The sequence below is a fragment of the Rhinolophus ferrumequinum genome, chromosome 7 (assembly GCF_004115265.2).
Source record: "Rhinolophus ferrumequinum isolate MPI-CBG mRhiFer1 chromosome 7, mRhiFer1_v1.p, whole genome shotgun sequence".
NCBI lineage: Eukaryota > Metazoa > Chordata > Mammalia > Chiroptera > Rhinolophidae > Rhinolophus > Rhinolophus ferrumequinum.
In genome coordinates this window covers 44,899,659-44,924,817 of record NC_046290.1, presented here as the reverse complement: position 1 = coordinate 44,924,817, position 25,159 = coordinate 44,899,659, and the positions used below count along the sequence as shown (strand labels likewise).

The 25,159-nt window shown below is 38.0% G+C and overlaps 1 protein-coding gene across 5 annotated transcripts in view; it reads right to left on the bottom strand.

Moving 5' to 3' along the window:
• The window catches only part of OCLN (occludin), a 48,329-nt gene that overhangs the window by 18,941 nt on the left and 4,229 nt on the right, over nucleotides 1-25,159 (bottom strand). For all 5 annotated transcript variants that reach the window (XM_033110875.1, XM_033110879.1, XM_033110876.1 and 2 more), the window contains exons 2-4: nucleotides 22,064-22,180; nucleotides 17,710-18,385; nucleotides 14,736-14,897 (exon numbers count right to left, since the gene is read on the bottom strand). In XM_033110875.1, the coding sequence (XP_032966766.1) occupies nucleotides 14,736-14,897; nucleotides 17,710-18,385; nucleotides 22,064-22,113 (888 nt within the window). In that variant the 5' untranslated portion in view covers nucleotides 22,114-22,180. The remainder of the gene's footprint in view (nucleotides 1-14,735; nucleotides 14,898-17,709; nucleotides 18,386-22,063; nucleotides 22,181-25,159) is intronic.

Here is a 25,159-nt window from a genome sequence, read left to right as displayed (position 1 = left end):
AAATGAAATAATTTCAAAAAGATCTGATCTTCACAAGAGGTAATTATGAAGACAAAATTTTTTTCAAAATTAAATTATACTCCCAAGTGTTCTGATTATGTCAATTGTGAAAAAAATCTTTGTAACAACATCTAACATTCCTTGGAGAGTTAATGAAAACATCCTAAATCCCTGTGGGGTGCCAACAGGAGAACAAAGAGGGTGGCTTTAGAGCAGCTCTTCTCCAAACACCTGTCATCATTGTAACTTCCTCATCTGGGACCAAAATGCATGTACACAATCGTGTGTGGCTGCTACTGACTCATAAGCCTCCTTCCCTGACTTCTGTAGGTCAGAGATGGAATAAAGAGGTCAACAATGTTTCAGGTCTCTTTGGAAAAAAACTTCTCCCCCCCCAAACAAAGTTTGGGGAAAACACTTCTCTCCAGGCAAAACAATTTCACATGTCATTTGGAATTAGTACAAAATGGAGCGATGAAAGCCATTCCCCATTTTTCTCTTGGTTCTGTCTTCATTCTTAGTTCACACAAGGGAAATAGAGTCAGGCCAGACCTGCATTCAACCGGTGTAGAAATTTGACAAAAAGTCATCTACCTCTGAGAAGGAAAGAGAAGTTCGTGTGTTGAGTGATGAGACAGGGGGATTGTCAATGGTGGCCCTAAATCTATTTGGAGATTTGGATCTCTGCATAATTTGATTTAACAGTGTAATTTAATTTGGGACTTTTTGAAAGCTTTTCTTTCTCCACTTCCTTTCCGTCCGGACTTAATGATTCTGCTTCCTGTACACTTTCAATGCAGACCAGTTTCAGTATTTCTATTTTCTTCAGCCCAGTGCTGGCCCTGTGACTTGGGAGAGGTTTTGCATCTGTATGAGATCCACTCCTGGCTCCAACTTAAATATGTGTAACATAAGCAAAGGTTGCAATAACAAACTTAACTGTACCTTCCCCCACCCCAATGAACAAGCCGAACTCAGTAGAAAAGTCCACTATAGGCCGAAGAAATTTACATCCTGGTTAGAAAAAATAAAACTTGAGACTAAAGAAAGAGTCGGGGCAGTAGTTTCCAGCAGACTCTGCCCAGCCAACCCTCCTCTTACTTCTTTCACGACCCGTGAGCAAGCAGCCACAACACTGCGTATCCATCATGTGCCAGGTAAAACTGGACCTTGTTTATTCCTCACCACTGCCTGGGTACATACAATTATCTCCATTTTCAGATGAGAAAACTGAGCCTCTACAATTAAATTAATTTGCTTCTTGCTCACACAGAAGGTGATGTGGCAGCAAGGGGATTTGAACCCTGGCCCACCTGGCTCCAAAGCCCAGCTCTTTCTCACATAACAAACTGCCACCTCAGTAATGTAAATATGGCTTGAGGTACCCATCTGGGTACTGACTAATCCCGGTAACAAAAGGAATCACTCTCATTGTATTAACTCCTCACCACACTCTAATGAGATGTGACATGAAGAAGAGTTTTATTTGCCTATTAGACTAATGTTGTAAGAGCAGCTTTTGACACAAAATTACTATGAATATGTGCTTCAGGTGCTTTTGTTTAGGTCAGAGTGTAGAAACACCAGCCTCAAAAGGGAAAGAGAAGGGTTTTTCCTGCTTGGTAATTAAAGTGAAGAAAGACATCAGACATCAGAGAGAGGAGCACCTTGATCTCAAAGTACAATCTCCAGTTTTACAACCTGCCGTCCACCTTCACTACAAGTTCTCAGAACAGTAAGTGGTCCAACTCGTTTTTCCCGTTTTCTGGTATTTTACACCCACAGATACTCCTCCAACAAGAGCCTTCAAATTGCCTCTGGAAAGTTCCCTCAGACTTTTCTCCACCCCCAATCACTTGAAGGCAGAGGCTCCCAAACGGACTAGTCCCACTAGTGAAGAGAACAGGACTAGTTTGAGCAAGTCTGATGAACTTACCGTTGATTAGATGATGGCACTAAGGACTTAGCAAACACAACATCCCCACCCCGATGCACGTCGCCCGTAGGAAAATATTACCATATACTAATGAAGATGAATTCTGAAGCTCCCTAAGAATCAATGAGCTGTTAGAGCTTTGGGGCGCGTGTGCTGGAGAACTTTATACTCAGTGAGCGCTCTCATTCAAGGTCTCCTTGCTCTAGAAACAGTAACCCTGGAGCAGACTGTTAATACTCATGTATTTTAGGCCCGCGCTCCCCAGCCGGTGTGCCACAGACACGGAACACGTTAGCCCTCAGTGTCCCCGGTCAGTCACCATCTGGGGTCCCGAATCTCCTTCCATTTACTCCACCACTCATACAACGTTATCCGTTCCTAAGTATGCCATGACGTGGAAAAGGCCTTACACACACCTTAACTCACTGGGCTTGCAGTGTTACAGTTGCAGCTCGGCTCTACACAACAGTGGTTCTCAAAGGGTGGCCCCCAGACCATCAGCACCAATGTTCCCTGGGAACGCATTAGAAATGCAAATTCTCAGGCCCCATGCCTGGGCTACCGAATGAGAACCTCTGGGAGTGGGGCCTAGAAAGCTGTTTTAAGCAGTCCTCCAGGTGATTCTGATGTTTGCTAAGGTCTGAGAACCAGGAACCAAGGCAGACAACTGCCCGTTTTTACCATTATACTTACCACCTATCATTAAGTTAGTGTTCATTTTATTTAGTGCTGGAAATCTAGGAATTGCTGCCTTCAGAGAGCCACAGACACACTCACCAGCTCCAGTACATTTCTCTACCTCCTTCGGTACCTCCCATGACAGCTCTCTAAACTGGCTCTCCAGGATGCCCAGGCCTGTCTGCCCACCCCTTGTCATTCTCTGGTGCTGGGACACACAGGGCCTGCTGTACTCCATGCTGGTCTCTTCTAAGTTGAGACGGACAGGGCACTTTCACTTTTGTTCCATTTTGTCCTACTTCAGGCCACAGGCAACAGTGAATTCTTTCCCAGGGTGAGAGTCTAGTATACCAACACTCAGAGGTCCACAGGACTGCTTTCACATTTACAAATGCGTGTACTGGTTGAAAATAAAAAAGTTATTCAAATTTCGTCAAGTATCTACTGTTAATTACCACCACTGCCCTGTCCCCATGCATATCTGTCTCCCCCATCCTGGGTGCAAGGAGATAACACCGCAGGGCCTACACCTTTCAGAAAATATTTGTTCTGATCAGAACTTGTAGCAAGCTGATAAGCTTACAAATAACAGGAAAATTCAGTTAAGCTGCAACCAACATTAAATGTACTGACATTTTGGGTACTCGTACCCCAGCTCCCTTATTCAAGCTCATCATTGCAAATACTAACAATTATTACTCTAGCTAAACATGGATTGGGTGTTCAATTATGTGCAGGCCCTGACTGACCTAAGCCCTTTAATCATTGCAGCATCAGCATATCTGTGACTGGAACTTTTATTTTCCCCATTTATATATGAGGAACCTATTTAATAAACAAAGTAATTATATTCATCAGAGTCCAAGGAAACCAAAAGCTACCCAAGGTGGACCACAAAGGATAATCAGGGACCCTGTCCCTTCTCTACACCCAGCCAGCTCATCCTCACTAGCTCCTACCTTGGCAGGTAAATGCTGGGAACAATGCTACATGAATGTGTTGCATCACAATGTCAAAGCTTGAGAAATTTCTAGGAATAAAACTACTTAGATAACATATTACTTAGATAGGCATGAGGACACCTTGGAAACTGGAATGTTGTATATTTTGATCTGGGTGATGGTTACATGGCCATTTATGTATAACCATTCACCAAGCCATACAATTAAATTAGCACACTTAATGCACTTTACTCTGTGTACAGATATACACATTATACTTCAGTGAAATTTTAACAGTATTAAAAATGTTTTTGAGGAATACTTAATGATGTAATTTTAAAAAGCCTACAATATATAATGTTCAATCCAAAAAGGTAGGATTTTATATTGATAGGCAACATAATCATACATCAAATTTAAAATAAGAAGGAAGAGGCGGGAAAGGATTAAAGAAAATACTGAAATGGTAACTCAGGATAGTAGAATTTTCTTTATACTTCACTGTATTTTCAAAATCCTCTATAGTTACCAATCAAGTTGAGTGATTGATTGATTAAATAAATACACATACGTGTGTACACACACACACACACACACACACACACACACAGTCACGTGCTGCATAACTGCTGTAGTCAACAAGGGATCACATCTACAACAGTGGTCCCATAGATTGCAATGAAATTGAAATTTTTCTATTGCGTAGTGGCTTGTAACCTTTGTAACGCTGTAGCAAACACACTACTATCATGATTTGGTAATGTTGGTGTAAACAAACCTACCGCACTGCCAGTCGTATAAAAGTATAGCACACACAATTATGTACAGTGCATAATACTTGATAATGATAATAAATGACTATGTTACTGGTTTATATATTTACTATACTATACTTTTTATCATTATTTTACGGTGTATTCTTTCTATTTATAAAAAATGTTCACTGTAAAAAAGTATCCTGTGTTATACAGGCTGCAACCTCATATATCTTGTCTTTACCACATCACTTGACTGCCCCTTTTTCTGTTGGACTTGAGTTAATTTCGTGTTGTTTTGTACAGTAACATGGTATACAGGCTTGTCGCCTAGAAGGAGTAGGCCGTACTATATTCCTGGGTTGTGTAATAGGCTATATCATCTAGGTTTGAGTAAGTGCACTCTAAGATGAGCACAGCGATGAAATCGCTTAAGGATGCATTTCTGAGAACGTGTCCTTGTTGTTCAGCAATGCATGAATGTATTTTAATTCAGAAAAAGTACCAATTAGATCTGGGGTTTAAGGACATAACAGAAAAAACAAAAATCTATAAACTTAATTAAAAGAACTTTAAAATATTTAAAATACAACAATGTTGGTACAACTTAAGTGAGTGACTACAAAGGACGAGGGTAACATAAAGTGTGCAAACATGGCCTGTTTATTTTACAAAGTACAAGATACGCAGCACATAGGCCAGAGCAAAAGAACCCTAGAAATCCCTAGGAAGGCAGAGAAACCACTGTGCTGAAGAATCAGAGACAGGAAATTAGAAAGCCACATGTTTTCTGAGAAGGTCCCCGATGGCAGCAGCACAGGAAGATGCTGAACTCGCCCATCCCAAGAGCACATTGAAATACACACCCATAGAGAGAGAACATACTCCTGAGAGACAACGGAGGAATGAACAGTTTCTGAACAACAAAAGAGAGAAAGGGACCAAACAAGGAAGGCTGGGGAAAAAACCACAGCTTGGAGCTGTGGAAACACTCGGCAGCTGCAGGAACCCTCCAGATCGGAGGTGCTGGTGAGCGCCATTGTGTACGACCCCTTCCACCTCGCTAGGGAAGGTGGGAGCTCTATTTGGAGGTTTGATGTGTGTGCAGGTTCACACGCAGATACACTGCCCAGAGCACATTTCGACTCAGAACAAAGGAAGCAAGCAGGATCAACAGGGTGTCACAACACAAACCTGGCCTCCCTGCCTGAGCTGCTCCTGCCTTGCAGGCCAGCACCCAGGCACCATAAGCACCTGTCTGGCTCCAGCAGGCTGTCAAACCAACGCCGCACATATAGCAGACACACGTGACTTCTACACAAGGTCACTTTTTCAAGACTGGACGAGACAGCTATTTTGCCTAATTCATATAAACAAACATAGAAAGGAAATTAAGTGAAAAGACAGACTGTTTCTCAAATGAAGGAATAAGAAAAATCCCCAGAAAAAACCCTAAGGCAATGGGGACAAGTAATTTGATAAAGAATTCAAAGAAATTAAGGATACTCACCAAACTTGAGAATGAAATAGAAGAACTTAGGGAGAACTTCAACAAAAAAGTATAATGTATAATAAAGAGACATGCAGAGCTAAAGAATGTAATAACTGAAATAAAAAATACAGTAGAAGGAATCAACAGCAGATAAGCTAATATAGAAAAACAGATCCACGACCTGAAAGACAGACTAGTAGAAATGAACCAATCAGAACAGCAAAAAGAGAATTTAAAAAACAAGGACAGTTTGAGAGTCCTGTGGAACAGAACACAAACATTCACATTATAAGGATCCCAGAAGGAAAAGGGAAAAAGGAACAGAAACTGTATTTATAGAAATAATGGCTGAAAACTTTCCTAACCTGGGAAACAGGCATCCAGGTTCAGGAAGCACAGAAAGTTCCAAACAAAATGAACTCAAAGAGACTCACACCAAGATATATTGTAATTAAAATGGCAAACTTTAAAGATAGAGTCCATTTTAAAGGCAGCAAGAGTAAAACAACTAGTTATAAAGGAAAACCCAAAAGCTATCAGCTGATTTCTAGGCAGAAACTTTAGAGGCCAGAAGGGAGTGGTAGGATATCTTTAAAGTGCTGAAAGAAAGAAACCTACAACCTAGATTAATTTACTCAGCAAAGTTATCATTCAGAATTGAAAAAGTGAGAGTTTCCCAGACAAGCAAAAACTAAAGGAGTTCATCTCCATTAAACCAACTTTAAAAAGAATGTTAAGGGTATTCTTCAAGCACAAAAGGCCATAATGAGAAAAAAGAAAACATGAGAAAGGGAAAAAATCTCACAGGCAAAGCCAAATATTTAATAAATACAGTGAATCAGATATTTAAAAAGCTACTAAGAAGGTCAAAAGACAACAGTACCAAAATGAACTCAAACTACAATAACAGGAGATACACAAAACAAAAACACCTAAAATATAACATCAAATATATAAATCATGGAGGGCGGAAGTAAAAATGTAGTCCTTTTAGACTACATTTGAAATTAAATGCCTGTAAGCTCAAAATAGACTGCACTATAGATACAGAATGATATACATAAATCTCACAGTAACCACAACCCAAAAACCTAAAAAAATACACAAAGAATAAAGAAAGAAACCCCAATCAAAAAACTAAAGAAAATCAGCAAATCACAAGGAAAGAGATCAAGAGAAGAAAGAACAGACGAGAATACATGGGTTGATTGCCCTTTCCCATACTATAAAAATCAATAATGCGGGCCAGCCCGGTGGCTCAGGCGGTTGGAGCTCCATGCTCCTAATGCCGAAGGCTGCCAGTTCTATTCCCACATGGGCCAGTGGGCTCTCATCCACAAGGTTGTCGATTCAACTCCCACAAGGGATGGTGGGCTATGCCCCCTGCAACTAACAATGGCAACTGGACCTGGAGCCGAACTGTCCCCTCAACTATGATTGAGAAGACAACAACTTGACATGGAAAAAATCCTGGAAGTACACACTGTTCCCCAATAAAGTCCTGTTTCCCTTCCCCAATAAAATTTTCAAAAACAAAAAACAAACAAAAAAAAAATTCTAAAAAAAAACACAAAACAGACGAGAATACAAAAGTAACCAAAAAACAATTAACAAATGGCAGTAAGTACATACTTATCAACAGTTACTTTAAATGTAAATGGATTAAATGCTCCAATAAAAAGACATAGGCTGGTTGGATTAAAAAACATGACCATCTATACGCTGCTTATGAGACTCATTTCAAGTCGAAATATACATTCAGTCTGAAATGAAGGAATGGAAAAAGATACTCCATGCAAACAGAAATGAAAAGAAAGCTGGGGTCGCAATATTCATGTCAGACAAAACAGACTTTAAAAGAGTAATGTAAAATAAAGGCATTACATAATTATATAGGGGTTAATTCAAGAAGAGGATATAATAACCGTAAATGTCTATGTACCTAACATAGAAGCACCTAAATATATAAACTTTAATGGACATAATGGGAGGAATTCACAGTAATACAATAATAGTAAGGGACTTTACTATTCCATTAGCATCAATGGACAGATGATCCAGACAGAAAAGTAAAGAGGAAATAATAGCGTTAAACATCACATTAGACCAGATCAAATTAATAGACATTTATAGAACATTTCATCCAAAACGTGCAGAATGCATTTTTTTTCCAAGTGCACATGGAACGTTTTCAAGGACAGATCACATATTAGGCTACAAAACAAGCCTCAATAAATTCAAGAAGATTGAAATCGTATCAGGTATTTTTTCTGACCATAATGACCATGAAACTAGAAATCAACTACAGGAAGAAAACAAAAAACCACAAATATGTGGAGACTAAACAACATGCTACTAAACAACCAATGGGTTAAAGAGGAAATCAAACCAGAAATCAAAAACTATCTTGAAACAAATGAAAATGAAAACACAACTTTTCAAAATTTAGAGGATGCAGAAAAGCAGTTCTAAGAGGGACGTTCATAGCCTATTACAAAAAACAAACAAACAAAAACACAAAGTAAGAAGGAAGAAAATAATTAAGATCAGAGCTGAAATAAATACCGTGTTTCCCCAAAAATAAGACCTAGCCGGACCATCAGCTCTAATGCGTTTTTTGGAGCAAAAATTAATATAAGACCCGGTATTATATTACATTATATTATACCCCGTATTGTATTATATTATATTATATTATATTATATTGTATATTATATTATATTATATTATATTATATTATATTATATTATATTATACCCGGTCTTATTTTAACATAAGACCGGGTCTTATATTAATGTTTGCTCCAAAAGACGCATTAGAGCTGACGGTCCGGCTAGGTCTTATTTTCAGGGAAACACGGTAGAAGTTTTAAAAATAAAAATGATCAATGAAACTAAGACCTGGTTCTTTGAAAAGATGAACAAAATTGACAAACTTTTAGCCAACCTCATCAAGAAAAGAGCGCCCAAATAAATAATAAATGAAAGAAATTACAACAGACACCACAGAACTACAAATAGTCATTAAACAATACTATAACTACATGCAAACAAAATTAATCTAGAAGTGAGGCAGGACATGTAGCCTAGGAAACCCTTCCAGGGTATAACTTGAAGTGCTCCATTGGTTACACCACTAACAAAGTGAATGTATCCAGTACCTTCAGCTGGAGAAAAACAAGAACCAGTTTCTTCCAGCGAGGCTGATCCCTATGACTGGGACCTGACCTTTAGCTGATTATAATGTCATTATAACCTCATTTGCATTGCAGTTACTACGACTCCCATTATGCATATGATGCCATGACAGTTCCAGAGGAACCAAATAAAGAAAAAGCGGAAAACGGAGGGTCCTGCCCAGGGGAGGAGATAAATGAACCATGTCAATGGGGTGTCACCAATTCCTGCCCTGGGAAGGGTAAATACCCCTGATCGTGACTTCCTCTGGGTGACTTTTCTAGGAGTTCCCGCACTTTCCTCTCAAGTGTGTACTTTTGTTTTCAATAAAACACTTTTGCTTTCCTGCATCTGTCTCACTCTTGAATTCTTTCTTGCGTGGATACAAGAACCTAGTCAACACTGCTCCAGGTTGAATCTTCTCTAGGACATCCCATGAGCCTCCGGTGACAGAAAAAATGGATAAATTCCTAGAAGCATATAATCTTCCAAGACTGAACCAGAAAGAAATAGAAATTTAAACAGAACGATTACTGGCAATAAAACTAAAGCAGTAATCAAAAAAACTCCCAACAAATAAAAGTCCAGGACCAGACAGCTTCACTGGAGAATTCTACCAAATATTTAGAGAAGAATTAATACTTATCCTTCTTAAAGTATTTTTTAAAATTGAAAAGAAAGAAACACTTTTAAACTTATTCTACAAAGCCAGCATTTACCTGGATACCAAAACCGAAGACATTACCAAAAAAAAAAAATTACAAGGCAATATCCCTGATGAACACAGATACAAAAGTTCTCAACAAAATATTAGCAAACTGGATTTGACAATACATTAAAAGGATTATTCACCATGACCAAGTGGGATTTATCCAGGGATGCATGGATGGCTCAATATCCATAAATCAATCAAGATACTTCACATTAACAAAATGAAGGATAAAAATCATATTATCATCTGAACAGATGCAAAAAAAGCATTTGACAAAATTCAATATTCTTTCATGAGAAAAATTTTCAACATAGGATATAGAAGAAACATACCTCAACATAATAAAGGCCTATATGACAAACCCACAGCTAATATATACTCAATGGTGAAAAGCTGAACTCTTTTTCTCTAAGATCAGGATCAAGACAAGGGTGCCCACTATCACCACTTCCATTCAACATAGTTTTAGAAGTTCTAGCCACAGCAATCACACGAGAAAAAGAAATAAAAGGCATCCAAACAGAAAAGAAGGAAAACTTTCACTATTTGCAGATGACATGGTAATATATGTACATAGAAAACCCTAAAGACTTCATTTGAAAAAAAAGACTATTAAAACTAATAAATGAATTCAGTAAAGTTTCAGGATACAAAATCAATATACAGAAATCTGTTGCGTTTCTATACATCCATAACAAACGATCAGAAGAAGAAGTTAAGAAAACAATCCTGTTTAGAATTGCATTAAAAAGCATAAAATACCTAGGAATAAATTTAACCAAAGAGGTAAAGGACCTGTACTCTGAAAACTATAAGATACTGAAGAAAGAAATTGAAGAAGATGCAAATAAATGGAAGGCTATATCTTGTTCATGGATTGAAATGATGAATATTGTTAAAATGGCTTTACTAACTAAAGCAATCTACAGGTTCAATGCAATCCCTATTAAAATACCAATGGCATTCTTCTCAGAACTAAAACTAATCCTAAAATTTACATAAAACCACAAAGGACTCCTAATAGCCAAGGAAACCTTGAGAAAGAACAAAGTGGGAGGTATCATGTTCCCTGATTTAAAACTATACTACAAAGCTACAATAATCAAAACATTATGGTACCATGTTTCCCCCGAAAATAAGACAATAAGACCTAACCGGAAAATAAGCACTAGCATGATTTTTCAGGATGCTCGTAATATAAAACAAGCCCTAATGCGTCTTTTGAAGCAAAAATTAATATAAGGCCCTGTCTTATTTTAGGGAAAATACAGTAGGGCTTATTTTATATTACAAACATCCTGAAAAATCATGCTAGGGTTTATTTTCCGGTTAGGTCTTATTTTCGGGGAAACACAGTATTGGCATAAAAACAGAGATATAGTTCAGTGGGATAAAACAGAGAGCCCAGAAATAAATCCTTACTTATATGGTCCATTAATCTATAACAAAGGAGATAAAGATATACAAAGAGGTAAAGACAGTCTCTTCAGTAAGTGGTATTGGGAAAACTAACAGATACGTGCAAAAAAATGAAATTGGACCACTTTCTTACACCATATACAAAAATAAACTGAAAATGAATTAAAGACTTAAATGTAATTCCTAAAGCCATAAAACTCCTAGAAGAAAACATAGGCAGTAAATTCTTTGATATTGGTCTTAGTAACATCTTTTTTGATATGTCTCCTCATGCAAGGACAACAACAAAAAATAACAAACGGGACTACATCAAACTAAAAGGGTTTTGCTCAGCTAAGGAGACCATCAATGAAACAAAAAGACAACCTAATGAATGAGAGAAGATATTCACAAACCATACATCCAGTAAGGCATTAATATCCAAAATATGTAAGAAACTCATACAATTCAACACCAAAAAAACAAACAATCCCATTAAAAAATGCGCAGAGGACCTGAACAGACGTTTCTCCCAGGAGGACATACAGATGGCCAAAAGACGTATATATGAAAAGATGCTCAACATCACTCATCATCAGGGCAATGCAAATCCACACCACAATGAGGTATCACCTCACATCAGTGAGAGTGGCTATCACGTAAATAAATCAACAAATAGCACGTGTTGTCAAAGGATGTGGAGAAAAGAAAATCTTTGTACACTGTTGGTAAACTGTGTAGCCTGGTGTAGCCACCATGGAAAACAGTATGGAAACTCTTCAAAAAATGATAAATACAGCTGGCATACAACTTAGCAATACCACTTCTGAGTATTTAGCCAAAGAAAATAAACGCACTAATTCGAAAAAATATATGTACCCCTATGTTCACTTACAATAGCCAAGATATGGAAGCAACCTAGGTGTCCACAGATAGATGAATGGATAAAGATGTGGTACGGGTACACACACACACACACAATGGAGTATTACTCATAAAAAAAAAAAATTTTGCCATTGTGACAGCATGGATGTACCTAGAGGGTATCATGATAAGTGAAATAAGCCAGAGAAAGACAAATATCATATGATTTCACTTATATGTGGAATCTTAAGAAACAAAACAAATGAATAAACAAAATTGAATCAGACCCACAGATATAGAGAACAAGCTCATGGTTGCCAAAGGGGAAGGGATAGGGAATGGGTTAAAAACAACTTATAAAGTAATTGTGAATATTGAGTGATTAAAAAAAAGAAGGGTTGCACACTTTCTCACCGATAATATAAAAGGGCTGAAACCATCTTAAAACGCTGAAGGATCACCTTTTGAGGTACCTTTGCATGGAAGATTCTGATCCTAAAGATTTTAAAAATCCAAGAAAGGCAGTGAGATCTAATAAAATGATGATTATCTAAACCTGCCATAATGTGTAGGGAAGGAGTAAACTAACACTCAGTAGCTAATTAATTGCTTCTTTAGTAAGTTTTTCCTTCCCCCAAACAACCCATTACTAGCCATATGGGGAGTTTCTTGTCTTAATTCTCCAATTAGAATTCAAATTTTAATCCCTATTTAGTACACATAATTAATACTAGATTTTCTTCCGTTATTTTAAGTGGAGATTATTTTTATGATATTAATTTCTAAAGACCAAAAGGAAGAATAATCACCAATCCACTCCATTGTCAGGCACTTTAGATGCAGCATCAAACATTTCCACATGGGCAGTTATCAGAGTGAAATCGACTTGAGCAGAATAGCGAATAAAGGCAGAGACAAGAGTAATAATTTGCATCTGGATGTGGAAGTAAATTAAGGAAAGAATGAGAATACGGTATCGAGTTCAGCAAAGCAAACTTGGGCAGGTGAGCAGAGAATGGAAGGAAAGACAAATACTTGTGGCTAAAACAAACTCCAAGTTGCTTATTTCAAATACTAGCCTTTCTTAGGCATTTCAGTTGGGGAAACAAAAGGAAAAAGAAATGACGAATTTGCAAGGGATTAAGCATAAACAGTATGCTCAAAAATCATAGGCCTGCTATTTAACAGATGATTCTTCAAGTTTCATATGACGAAACAGTTATTACTAGAGACAAACTATTAAGTACAGGTCAAACAACCTAGTCTGGCTATCAAATCTCCAGGGATTCAGTAAGGAAGCATTATAAAAATAATACCTTTAAAAAAATTAAGTACTTTCAGCTTCATCCTCATCGTTGTCACCTCCATAAATTATTATGACTATTTTTTTCGCCGAATTATCAAATGCACCTAGAACTGATTAAACTTTCAATATAGTAAAATCAGATGAGAGCCCAAAGTTCACTGGACTCTAATATTACTGGCACTGGTCTCTCTTCAGTCAGTTTTTTTTTTTTTTTTAAGGCTCTCGAAACCTCGAGTAAACAAATCCAACAGCCAGTGAAAACTGACACACCCAGAAACTCTCTGCAAAACATTTACTTCATAGTTCACAATAGACTGTCCTATTCCATCTACAGGTGGCCTTGCCTAGAGCTAAAGGTCAAAAGAAAACACTCCCTAATAATACCTTCACACTTTATGGGTAGAAAAAAATGAGGAAAAAAGAACAATCAGGCTTTAAAGAGAGGGCAGGGACGTAGGAACTATCATCTCCATGGAACATATATACCACACCTTCTGATTTTCCTAAGACTGCTTCATTTTTGCTCCTTAACTAACTACAAAAAATTTTTTTCATCTACATGTCTAGAATTCTTCAAGTATCAGATGCTAGAGCTAAAGGAGCCTTCACGATGATCAATGTCTTTACCCGTGACCTGACCAGCAGTACCCATCCTTAGCCCTCTCTGCTTTACCCCCACAAGCCAAAGAAAAACCCCATCCCAGAACCAGCCTTCATGGCAAGAAATCAATTTGCTCAGACAGCCATAATGGCAGTTTCTGAGGTTGCTCCCAACAGCATTCTACCAGAGGATTTCTGAGAAACAAAATCTCACTCCAAACATCTCTAGAGACAGGTTAGGAATCAGTGACATGTTTTGGAGGAGACATTTTTGGAGAGAGGGACTTTGTGGGCATTCAGCAAATCACGTCATACAGGAAGCCACCTAATGGTATTAACAGTATATACAAAAAAGGAAATTGCTCTCATCTTTGGTTCACTAAAATATTTCATAGGTAAAGTTAATGCAGAAGTAGTCACTGTGATGGACCAGGCTGTTCTCCATGTAAAAAGTTTAAAGGTCTGCCACCTGCTACCACTCCAAAAACACCCTTTGCCAATCTTGACCCAAGAAAGCTCCTGGGCTCTAGTGTTTCTCTCCAAATGATAAGGAGGAAAACAAAAGTGGAGGGAAAAGATTTGTTTTAGTTTTGTAAAGGCCAAGTTCTTTCCACTTGATTCTTTTAGAAGCAATTTATTTTCATTGCCTAGATCCACTTGAAAATGGAAATCTGATTCTGACCTTGTAGTAAAATAATTTCCACTTATCTATCCCACATTCTTAAAGTTCTGAGTAAAACCTAAGGCCACAATTCTTGCAACATAGACAATAAACTCTAAGAATAAAGTTTCACAAAGCACTAAAAGTCAAACATAGAGAGATAAACCTAGAGTTTTAATAAAAGATTGGATACTTGCTGATTTTCTAAATACTTACCCATTCTTCAACATTTGGGGGCTGCTCATCATAAATATGTTCCTTGTCCCACAAAATATTTGCCTCGTCATACTGGTCCATCTTTCTTCGGGTTTTCACGGCAAAGAAAATTATTAAAGCAAAAGCCACAATAACCATGAACCCCAACACAATGGCAATGGCCTAAAAAGAGATTGAAGATATTGACATAATTAGATTTTAATTTCTTACTTTATCCCAATTCACTCTCTACAAATACCCTACTAAATATCTGTGGCTTAACTGATATAAAACTGATACATATGGTTACATTTTAGAAATATAAAACCTAGCCCATACCATTGTGCTAAAGCTAGCAAACCACACACACACACACTCTCTCTCCCTCTCTCTCTGACTCAGTCCTCAGAACATGCTTAATGTTCTGTGCTATCATCATCCCCATCTTAGAGTTACAGAAAACTATTCCAAAGCGTGAGCATCAAGGGGCCATATTTTATAGAGGCTCTGCCTTACCATAAATGATGCAGAGCGAATCTAACCAAGCTATCCATGGACTAATGATTCATTTAGTCTAGCAGGTTTCTCTGTTTCAGGAGTCTTTCATGCACTTACTCTAAAGGGCCCTATGACAAGGAAACCCTCCCCCTGACAGTTCTCCTGATGTCCGGCAGGTGTGTTAAGAGGTGCACTGGCCCAGAGGCACTGGAAGTCAAGGCAGGGACCAGCACTCTGGCCTGGATGTCCGCTAATGGGTAGGAGGAGGCTCTCAGCAGCTGTCTAACAGGGACGTCCTTTCTCAAAGAACACAGGTTTCAGGTAGTCAGAGGACTAAGAAGAATGAGGGTGTGGTCAGATAGGAGTGCCGACCCCCAGCCCTACTTATCACAGATTCATCTGCATGTCAACAACAAACATTCTGAAAATCTACATTTGCAGAGAACACATTTCAGTCTTCAAAACAGAATGACTCATTCCAGTGAAAAAATGAGAATTCCTGAGTCAGTGTAAGGAGAAAAAAAAAGGGAAAAAAAATTAGTAACCCAGAAACATTTTAATATAATTAGGGGGTGACTCATGGTTACTGAAAGCAGGTTCTCTCCCCAACCTGTACATTTGAATCAACTGGATAGCTTTTTAAAATACTGACTTACACTCTGAAAATCACAAAACACTTTTGAAAGGAATTAAAGATGACCTAAGTAAATGGAAAGACATCCTATATGTTCATGTGTCAGAAGGCTTAAATGTACAGATGACAACACTCTCCAAATTGACCTACTTATTCAATGTAATCCTTCAAAATGGTAGCTGACTTTTCTTTTTGCAGAAAGTCACAATCTGATCCCAAAATTCATATGAATACACAAGAGCCCAAGAATCTAGCCAAAACAATCTTGAAACAACAAAGTTGGAGGACTCCAACTTCCCAATTTCAAAATATATTATAAAGCTACAGTAAACCAGACAGTGTGGTACTTGACTGAGGATAGAAATATAGATTAATGGAATCCATTGAGAGTCTAGAAATAAATTCACTTATGATCAATTCATTTTTTACAAGGGCATGAAGACAATGTAATGGTGAAATAGTCCTTTCAAAAAAAATAATACCAATACAGCTGGATATCCACACGCAAAGAATGGTGGACTCCTGCCTTATATCATGCCCTAAACTCAGGATCACAGACCTAACTGTGAGAGCTAAAATTAAAAATCTTAGAAGAAAACAAAGGAGTAAGTCTTTGTGACTTTGAATTAGGTAAAGTAGTCTTAGATATGACACCGAAAGCACAAGCAACAAAAGAAAAAAAATCAGACCTCATCAAAATGAAAGACTTTTGTGCAAACAAAATCATACAGAAAGTAAACAGAGAATGATAAAATGAGAAAAAAATACTTGCAAATCATACATCTATCAGGGACTTGTATCCAGGTATATAAAGAATTACTAAAACTCAATAATAAAAATAAAAGTAGCCCAATTAAAAAATGGACAAAGGTTCTAAATAGTCATTTTTCCAAAGAAGATAATATACAAGAAAACATGCTCAACATCATTAGCTGTCAAAGAAATGCAAATCAAAACCAAAAAGTGTACCATTTCACACCCATTAACATCAGAATCTGACAGACAGAAACAATGTTGGTGAGGATGTGGAGAATCCTCCATATTTCTGGTAAATGTACAGTAGTGCAAGTACTTTGGAAAGGAGTCTGGCAGTGCCTCAAAAAGTTAAACATAGAATCACCATAAGACCCAGCAATTTCTAGGTATATACTCAAATCAAGAAAAATTAAGACATCGGCTAATGGGTAAGAGGAGGCTCTCTGCAGCTGTCTAACAGTGATGTCCTTTCTCAGAGAACACACAAAAACATGCATACAAATGTTCAGAGCATTATTCATAATAGCCAATGTGGAAATAGCCCAAATGTCTATCAAATGATGAATGGATAAATAAAATTTGGTATATCCATACAATGGAATAGTATTCAGCAATAAAATAAAAAGGAATGAAGTACTGATACATGCTATAACACAGATAAACCTTGAAAACATTATGTTAAATGAAAGAAGCCAATCATAAAAAAACTGCGAAAATATTGTGTGATTTTGTTTATATGAAATATACAGAATTGGCAAATCTATAGAATGGGATTACTGGTTGCCTAGGTCTGAGAAGGGTTAGGGAAATGAGGAGTGACTGGGAATAGTGAAAATGTTATCAAATTGATTGTGGTGATGGCTGCATAACTCCGTGAAGACACTAAAAACCAATGAATTATACTTTAAATGGATGAATTATGTGGTATGTTAATGGCACCTTAATAATGACACGCAGCCCTTCTCCCAGATTCTGATTTAAATAGAAACAGGGCCTTGGCATCAATATTATTTAAAAGTTCCCAATGTGATTCTATTAAGCATCCCAAGTTGAGAGCCTCTGACCCAAGGAGAAAAGGGGTGGGGAAAAAAACAAAACTACCCATACCTCCTGAGGATCCACAACACAGTAGTGATACAAATACTGATCCACGTAGAGTCCAGAAGCTGCAGGTGTATAAAATTGGTTGCAGAGGGCAATAATTTGTGAACCGTACAGAGATCCAGAAGCCTGGGCAGTTGGATTAACTCCCATTATGTAGACGATTGTGGCAATAAACACCATGAAGCCCAGGACAGCACTCACTATGATCACAGTCAGGTAGTATGTTCTTGTTCTAGACATTTCAGATCTTATAACACTGGTAACAAATATCACCAAGGCAGCAATGAAACAAAAGGCAGCCATAGCCAGGAGGAAGCCTTTTGCTGCTCTTGGATCTGTGTAGCCTCCTCCATAGCCATACCCGTAGCCATAACCATAGCCATTTCCGTAGCCTCCAAAGCCACTTCCTCCAACAGGGTAGCCTAAACCACTTCCTAGTAGATTGGTTCCATAGCCTCTGTCCCAGGCAAGTGTGGAGGCGACACAGGCAAATATGGCAATGCACATCACGATAATAAGCATAGATAGAATCCGAATCACTCCTGGAGGAGAGGTCCATTTGTAGAAGTGAAGAATTTCATCTTCTGGGTAGAAAGAATACGCCGTATGAGAGAGCATTGGTCGAACGTGCATCTCTCCACCGTACATGTCATTGCTTGGTGCATAATGACTAGGTTTGCTGAAATGCACACGAAAACAATTTCAAGTTAGCACTTTTTGGAGGTAAGCAGAAAGACTGTATAAAGTACTTGGTTGGAATAATTTAAACAATCCATTGGCAAATAAAACTATCATTAGTACTGCCCCACTGCAATGGGGCAATTTGTGTCCCCCCAAAATTCAAATGTCAACATCCTAAGCCCCAATGTGATTGCATTAGGAAGTGAGGCCTTTCGGAGGTAATTAGATCCTAAGGTAGATTACTCCTAAGTAGATCCTAAGGTAGAGCACTCATGAATGGGATTAATGCCCTTATAAAAAGAGACTCCAGGGGCCGCCGGATGGCTCAGTTGGTTAGAGTGTGAGCTCTGAACAACAGGGTTGCTGGTTCGATTCCTACATGGGCCAGTGAGCTGCGCCCTCCACAACTAGGTTGAAGGACACTGACTTGGAGCTGATAGGCCCTGGATAAACACACTGTTACCCAATATTCCCCAATAAAATTAAAAAAAATAAAAACTAAATTTTTAAAAGAGACCCTCTCGCCTCGTCTACCACATGAAAATACAACTAGAAGTCAACCTAGAAGAGGGCCTTCACCAGAACCCGACAATGTCGACACCTTGGAATTCTAGCTTACAGAACTGTGAGAAATAAATTTCTGTTGTTTAGAAGCTACTCCGTCTATGGTACTTTGTTAGAACAAGCGGAACTGACTCAGACACTCACTGACCAGTGAAGGTCCCTGTGCATCAGAATCAGCTGCATGGCTTGTTAAAATATGCAGATTGGTGGCCCCCACGCCTAAAGCTGCTAACTCTGCAGGTCTGGTGTAGGACATGTTTCCAGATGCTGCCGGTCTGGCAACCATATACTGAGAATGACTGCTCTAGTTTCTGTGGAACAGAGGTTCTCAAATTTTGCTATCTATTAGAATTACCTGGAGCATGTGTAAAACCCTGGTTGGAGCACTCCATTCCAGTTAAATTGTAATCCCTGGGGACGGGTGCCAGGCAGTTCAGAACAAGTGTCAACTCCTGCCTGTGTGACTTGAGACCCGGGCATTCAGACATGACACTTATAATGGCCTACCCAGGGTTCTGTGCCATTCCTGGCAGCCTCGCTCTCTTACCTAAGAAGGCACATTCATTCATTTACTCAGTTGACAGCTATTTAATGGAGCTGCCAGGTTGTCATGTGCTAGAACTGTGCTAGGTACTGAATGGAAACTCTGCACCCTTTCTCACACAACTTGCCCTATGTATCTCTTCCATCTGGCTGTTCCTGAATAGTATATATCCCTTAATACAATAAAACAGTGATCTAGTAAGTAACATCTTTCTATGAATTCTGTGAACCATTTTAGCAAATTAATTGAACCCAAAGAGGGAGTTGTGGGAACCTCTGTATAGCCAGTCAGTCAGAAGTGCACATAACAATCTGGACTTACGACTGGCATTCTCAGTTGGAGGTCATTGGAGCCTCCAATCTGTAGCCAGTTGGTCAGAAGCACAGAGCTCCTCGGCTTGAAGCTGGCGTCTGAAGTATGTGTGTGTTCGGAGCTGAGGGCATCTTGTAGGACTGAACCATTAACCTGTGGAATCTGATGCTATCTCTGGGTAGGTAGTGTCAGAATGGAGTTGAGTTCTTAAACACCCTGCTGGTGTCCTACAAATTGTTTGTTGGTATGTGGGGAAACCCCCACATTGGAATTGGGTCTGGGAACTCAACTGAATGGGTAACTGTGATATATCCAGCTGATGGAATGCTACAGAACTATGCTGTCCAATATGGCAGCCACTAGCCACATGGATTTACGGAATAAAATGTGGCCAGTCCAAATTGAGGTGTGCTTTTAAATACAACACAGTATGAAAAAAGAATGTAATACCACCAAAAGGGAACCCCAAAATTTACTATGTACTTCGGCTGATAATGATGTATCAATGTAGGTTCATTGACTATAACAAACTTACCACTCTGGTGGGGGTGCTGACAATGGGGGACACATGCATGTGTAGGGGGCACATGGGAAATCTCTCTCTACCTGCCTCTCAATTTTGCTGTGAAGTTAAAACTGCTCTAAAAATAAAGGCTTAATAAATGTAAACTATGTCATGAATCAGTGTTTATATTAATGTGCTGAAACTGTATTTTGAATATATTGGGTTAAGTGAAAAATATTATTACAATTAATTTTTTATTTTTAATGTGGTTATAAGAAAACAAAATTATATATATGGCTCACATTATATTTCTATAGCACTGTCCTGAAGCAAAAAAAAAAAATGTTTAAAAACAAGTAACACTAAACTGTATTGTTTAGGATGTATAGAGAGGTAGAATAATAGAGAAAAGCAAGAGATGACCACATGTTAGAACCGTGGTTTCCAGGGAAAGGAGAGGACACAGGGTAGGTCTTTGAGGTGTCCTATTTCTTGACCTAGGGGATAATTTTGCTTTGTCTTTATTCATCATCTCATACACATGTTCTGTGCCCTTTTCTATTTCACTATTGTTTACAAAAGCAACACAAAATAAGTATCAGGCTAATGGAGCACTAATCACTAATTATATTCTCTAACATACTTTAAGGACCCCATTGTCATAAACAGTGTTCCTACCATGTTCAGGCATTAGTCAGAAGGCTAAGTAATATGAACACTCAGCTAGTTATCAAAGAATTCAAGCTACAAACTATTTCAAGGAGGAAACCCCTATCAATGTTTTATAACAAATTTAAGAATTTACTATTAAATCTCCAAATGACTAAGGATTCCAAGAATCCTCAACTTTGCTTCTTGTTTTATATAATGGCAGGAATCACTGTTAAAACTGACAATGTAGAACACATGTTAAGTGAAAGTCAGTTACAAAAGACAACATATTGTATAATTCATGATTCCATTTATACGACATGTCCACAATAGACAATTCTAGAACAGAAAGTAGACTGGTTGTTGCTGAGTACTGGGGGGCAAATGGTGAGTGACTGCTAATGGGTAGGGTTTCTTTGGAAAGGGGGTCATGAAAATGTTCTAAAACTGTGGTGATGCTCCCACAACTCTGTGAATATATTAAAACCACTGAAAGGGCCATTCTAAGTGAGTGAATTGTATGGTGTGTGGATTATATCTCAATAAAAGTGTTATTCAAAAAATTGATGCTATGTTGCCAACGGTCATCTAAACAAGGCGTTAATATGGAAGCTTCATACCAATTGTGAAAAACTAGAAGGAGAGGCGGCCAGTTAGCTCAGTTGGTTAGAGCGCAGTGCTCTTAACAAAGTTGATGGTTCAATCCCCACATGGGCAGGCCACTGTGAGCTGCACCCTCCACAACTAGATTGAAACAACTACTTGACTTGTAACTGATGGATCCTGGAAAAACACACTTAAAATAAATAAATAAAAAGTTAAAAAAAAAAAAAAGACGAAAGAAAAAAAAAAGCTAAAAGGAATAAATACACATAAAAATATAAGCCTAAACTATAGAAACAGATGATAATAGCTGCCACTGCAGAGGAAAACTGTCATCCTGGAAGTTATGAGTAAGAAGGAAACTCATTTTGCACTGAATACACATACTTTATTTTTAAAGTAAACAAACAATAGATGAAAGTTTCAACGATAGGTACCTATTTTTTTACATGCGACAGACGTTTAAAAATAAGAAAACTACAGAATCATTTACTTACAATTCATCAGGTCTATATGGAGGTGGACTTTCAAAAGGCCTCGAGGACATGGCTGATGTCAATGGTCACTCGATCTTCAAGGTGAGGAATATGCTGTAGCTCCCAAGGTACACCAATCTAAGCAACACAAGTAGGGCAACGGCATTACCACTGAGCTTCGAGTTTCCTTGCATTACTAAGAAAACTAATGATACCAATCTCAAGTCACCTCTCAGAGCATGGTTATTTCTCTTGCCCTTCCCACTGCTATTTCTGTACAATGGACCATTAATCCTTGAACACAGGAAATCACTGAGCAGAGGAATCATCCAGCCTGCTAGCCTCACAGCGTGGCGCATCGCGCTCTGCACATCACCAGCAGACAAATCACACTGAAACTTCAAATTCTAAGTGGTAGTAATGAAAATTTCACAAAGCTTTTACAGCATAGGTAAAAACGGTATTCTAAAAAATAGTCTCTTTGACAAATCCCTTCACTTACATGTGGAATCTAAAGAATAAAATAAATAAACAAATAAAACAGAAATAGACTCATAGATACAGAGAACAAACTGATGGTTATTAGATGGGAGGGGATTGCGGGGCTGGGTGAGAAAGGTGAAGGGAATTAAGAAGTACAACTTGGTAGTTACAAAACAGTCATGGGGATATAAAGTACAATATGGAGAATATAGTCAATAATATTGTAAAAACTATGTATACTGTCAGATGGGTACTAGGCTGACCGGGCAAATCACTTCATAAATTATGTAAGTTATATAAATATCTAACCACTATGCTTCACATCTGAAACTAATATAAAATAATATTGAACGTCAACTATAATTTAAAAAACAGTCACATGATATAAAGTACAGCATAGGGAACAGAGTCAATAATATTGTAATAACTACGTACAGTGTCAGATGGGTTATCACTTTGTGAGGTATATAAATGCTTAATCACTGTGTTGTTTTGTACGCCTGAAACTAATAAATAAACAAATAAGTCCCTTCAAAGCACAAGGAAGATGTATAAGAGAAAATTTCTTAAAATATGTTTAGTGTTTCATATTACTTTTGAAAGTTCATATAAAATGAGAATGTATAAGCAAGTGCCTATCTAGCAGTCTAGCACATACTAGACCCTCAATGTTAACTAAAGCATAATCTGGTTTTAAAAAAGTATGCTTTTATCATTACAAATGATTACAAGACGCATCTGTGGATGGTGGGATTGCAGACATTGTTCCCTTCTGCTCTGCCAAGTCTTCAAAACCCAGCATAATGTTTACAAAAGGGGGAGGAGAGGTATTAAACACACATTGTATTAAAGAGTCCTCTTCTCTAAATGAAAAGCAGAATGATTTTGTTCTAAAATTCCCCAGAGACACAAATCCCTAAACATCTAGGAGGCAATTTCACCCACTCAACAAGTATTTATTAAGTGCTTCCACTATCCCACAGGAGCCAGTTCTCTAGAAGAATGAGCCAGTTCTCCAGAAGGTCACACACAAAGGAAACAGCTACTACAACAGGTGGTATATAGGGTTGATGAAGTGCAGTGTGGGGATAACCAAAGACTTACAGAGGAAGAGGCAGAAGCTAGGGGAAGGGATGCAGGACACTTGAGCAAGATCTATATCTGAGTATATTAAAGTGTCTAATATTTCTTCCTTTTCAGATAAGGTATGAGCAGTCGTACATCACTGTGTTAGGAACCGTGAACGAATTCAAACTCTTTAAACTTTGTTCTTTAAGATCAATGGCAGCTATCCTCCACATCATTGAAGACAGTCGATTCCAAATGTCTCAGGATAAAATACTGCCCAAATGTGTGTATTAGGGAAAACCTCAAAGATGGAAATATATTGAAGGGTAGTAACATCAATACAATTAGCATAATTTTTCCAAACACAGTGAGGGAAGATAATTTCTCTACATTCTTTTATTTCTAAACACTGTTTTATTGAACTGTAACATACGGAAAAGTCCATAAATCATAGGTGTACACAGCCCTAACTAGCACCCAAACACACATATAAATGAGCAATTTAGGCCAAAACATTATGGTGCTATAAAAAAGTAAAAGTCCAGATTAAATGTCTTCCTAATCGACATTCAGAAAAATATTAAGAAAAACTGAATTTAAACATTAAATGCGGTACCTACTTCCAAAGCTGAATTTCAAATACTGACAAATTGACCTGAGAGGAATCTTATTCTTTCTATACCTGTGACTCACTCATTCAAGACTATGACAAAAACTCCAGGCTCAATGGTGATTTTCTGAAAATGCTAAATTAATCCAGACTCAGGCTGCAATTTAAGTATTGCCAAATATCTCTTTCCAAACAAACTATTTCCTGAATTCAGAGTTTAGCTGTCATGTCTCGTCTACTAGCAGAGATTTTAAATGGTGAAGCAAATAATTTTGGATAGCTCATTAAAAACAAGTCATGCCACACCAACTTCATTTCCTTTTTCGAGGTTACCAAACTGGTAGGTGAAGGAAATGCAGAGAATCCTGAGAATCCTAAGCACATTCTAGCGTACAGAGTTGTTAGGCAGATTCCTAAGGGGTGAATATTAGGAGGAAAGAATGGACCATTTATGTCCACCTGAAGGGAGGTCTCTAGTGGTGACCACTAACAAACCCATTGGCTACAAGTACGTCAACACTGATGGAATTCTCTGTAAAGCCAGAATGATGGGTTAAAACAAATCCAGCGGTTTGAAAAGCTCACTGCTTCACACGAGTTCCTTATCTTCTCTGAGCCTCACTAACCTCTTCTGTCAATAGGGGGTATAATCTTGACCTGTGGGCTGGGATACCTAAGTAAAATAACGGATTAAAGAAGATGAGCAAATGTATTCACAGAAAGGTGGTTTACTGAGAAGGTGAGAAATTTCAGTGTTTAGGCAATTAGGTATACTGTATCCATTTTCAAATATTGGTGGCATGAATAAATCATTTTAAAAATGTAAACTGAATTTTAAAAAAGTAATAGTATACATGCTGGATAAGCCAGATCTGGCTTAATTACTGTTCATTTTTAAGAGTGCATGTCCTGGGTGAGAACTTCAACAAAAGGTAACATGCTATTCCAAACTCAGG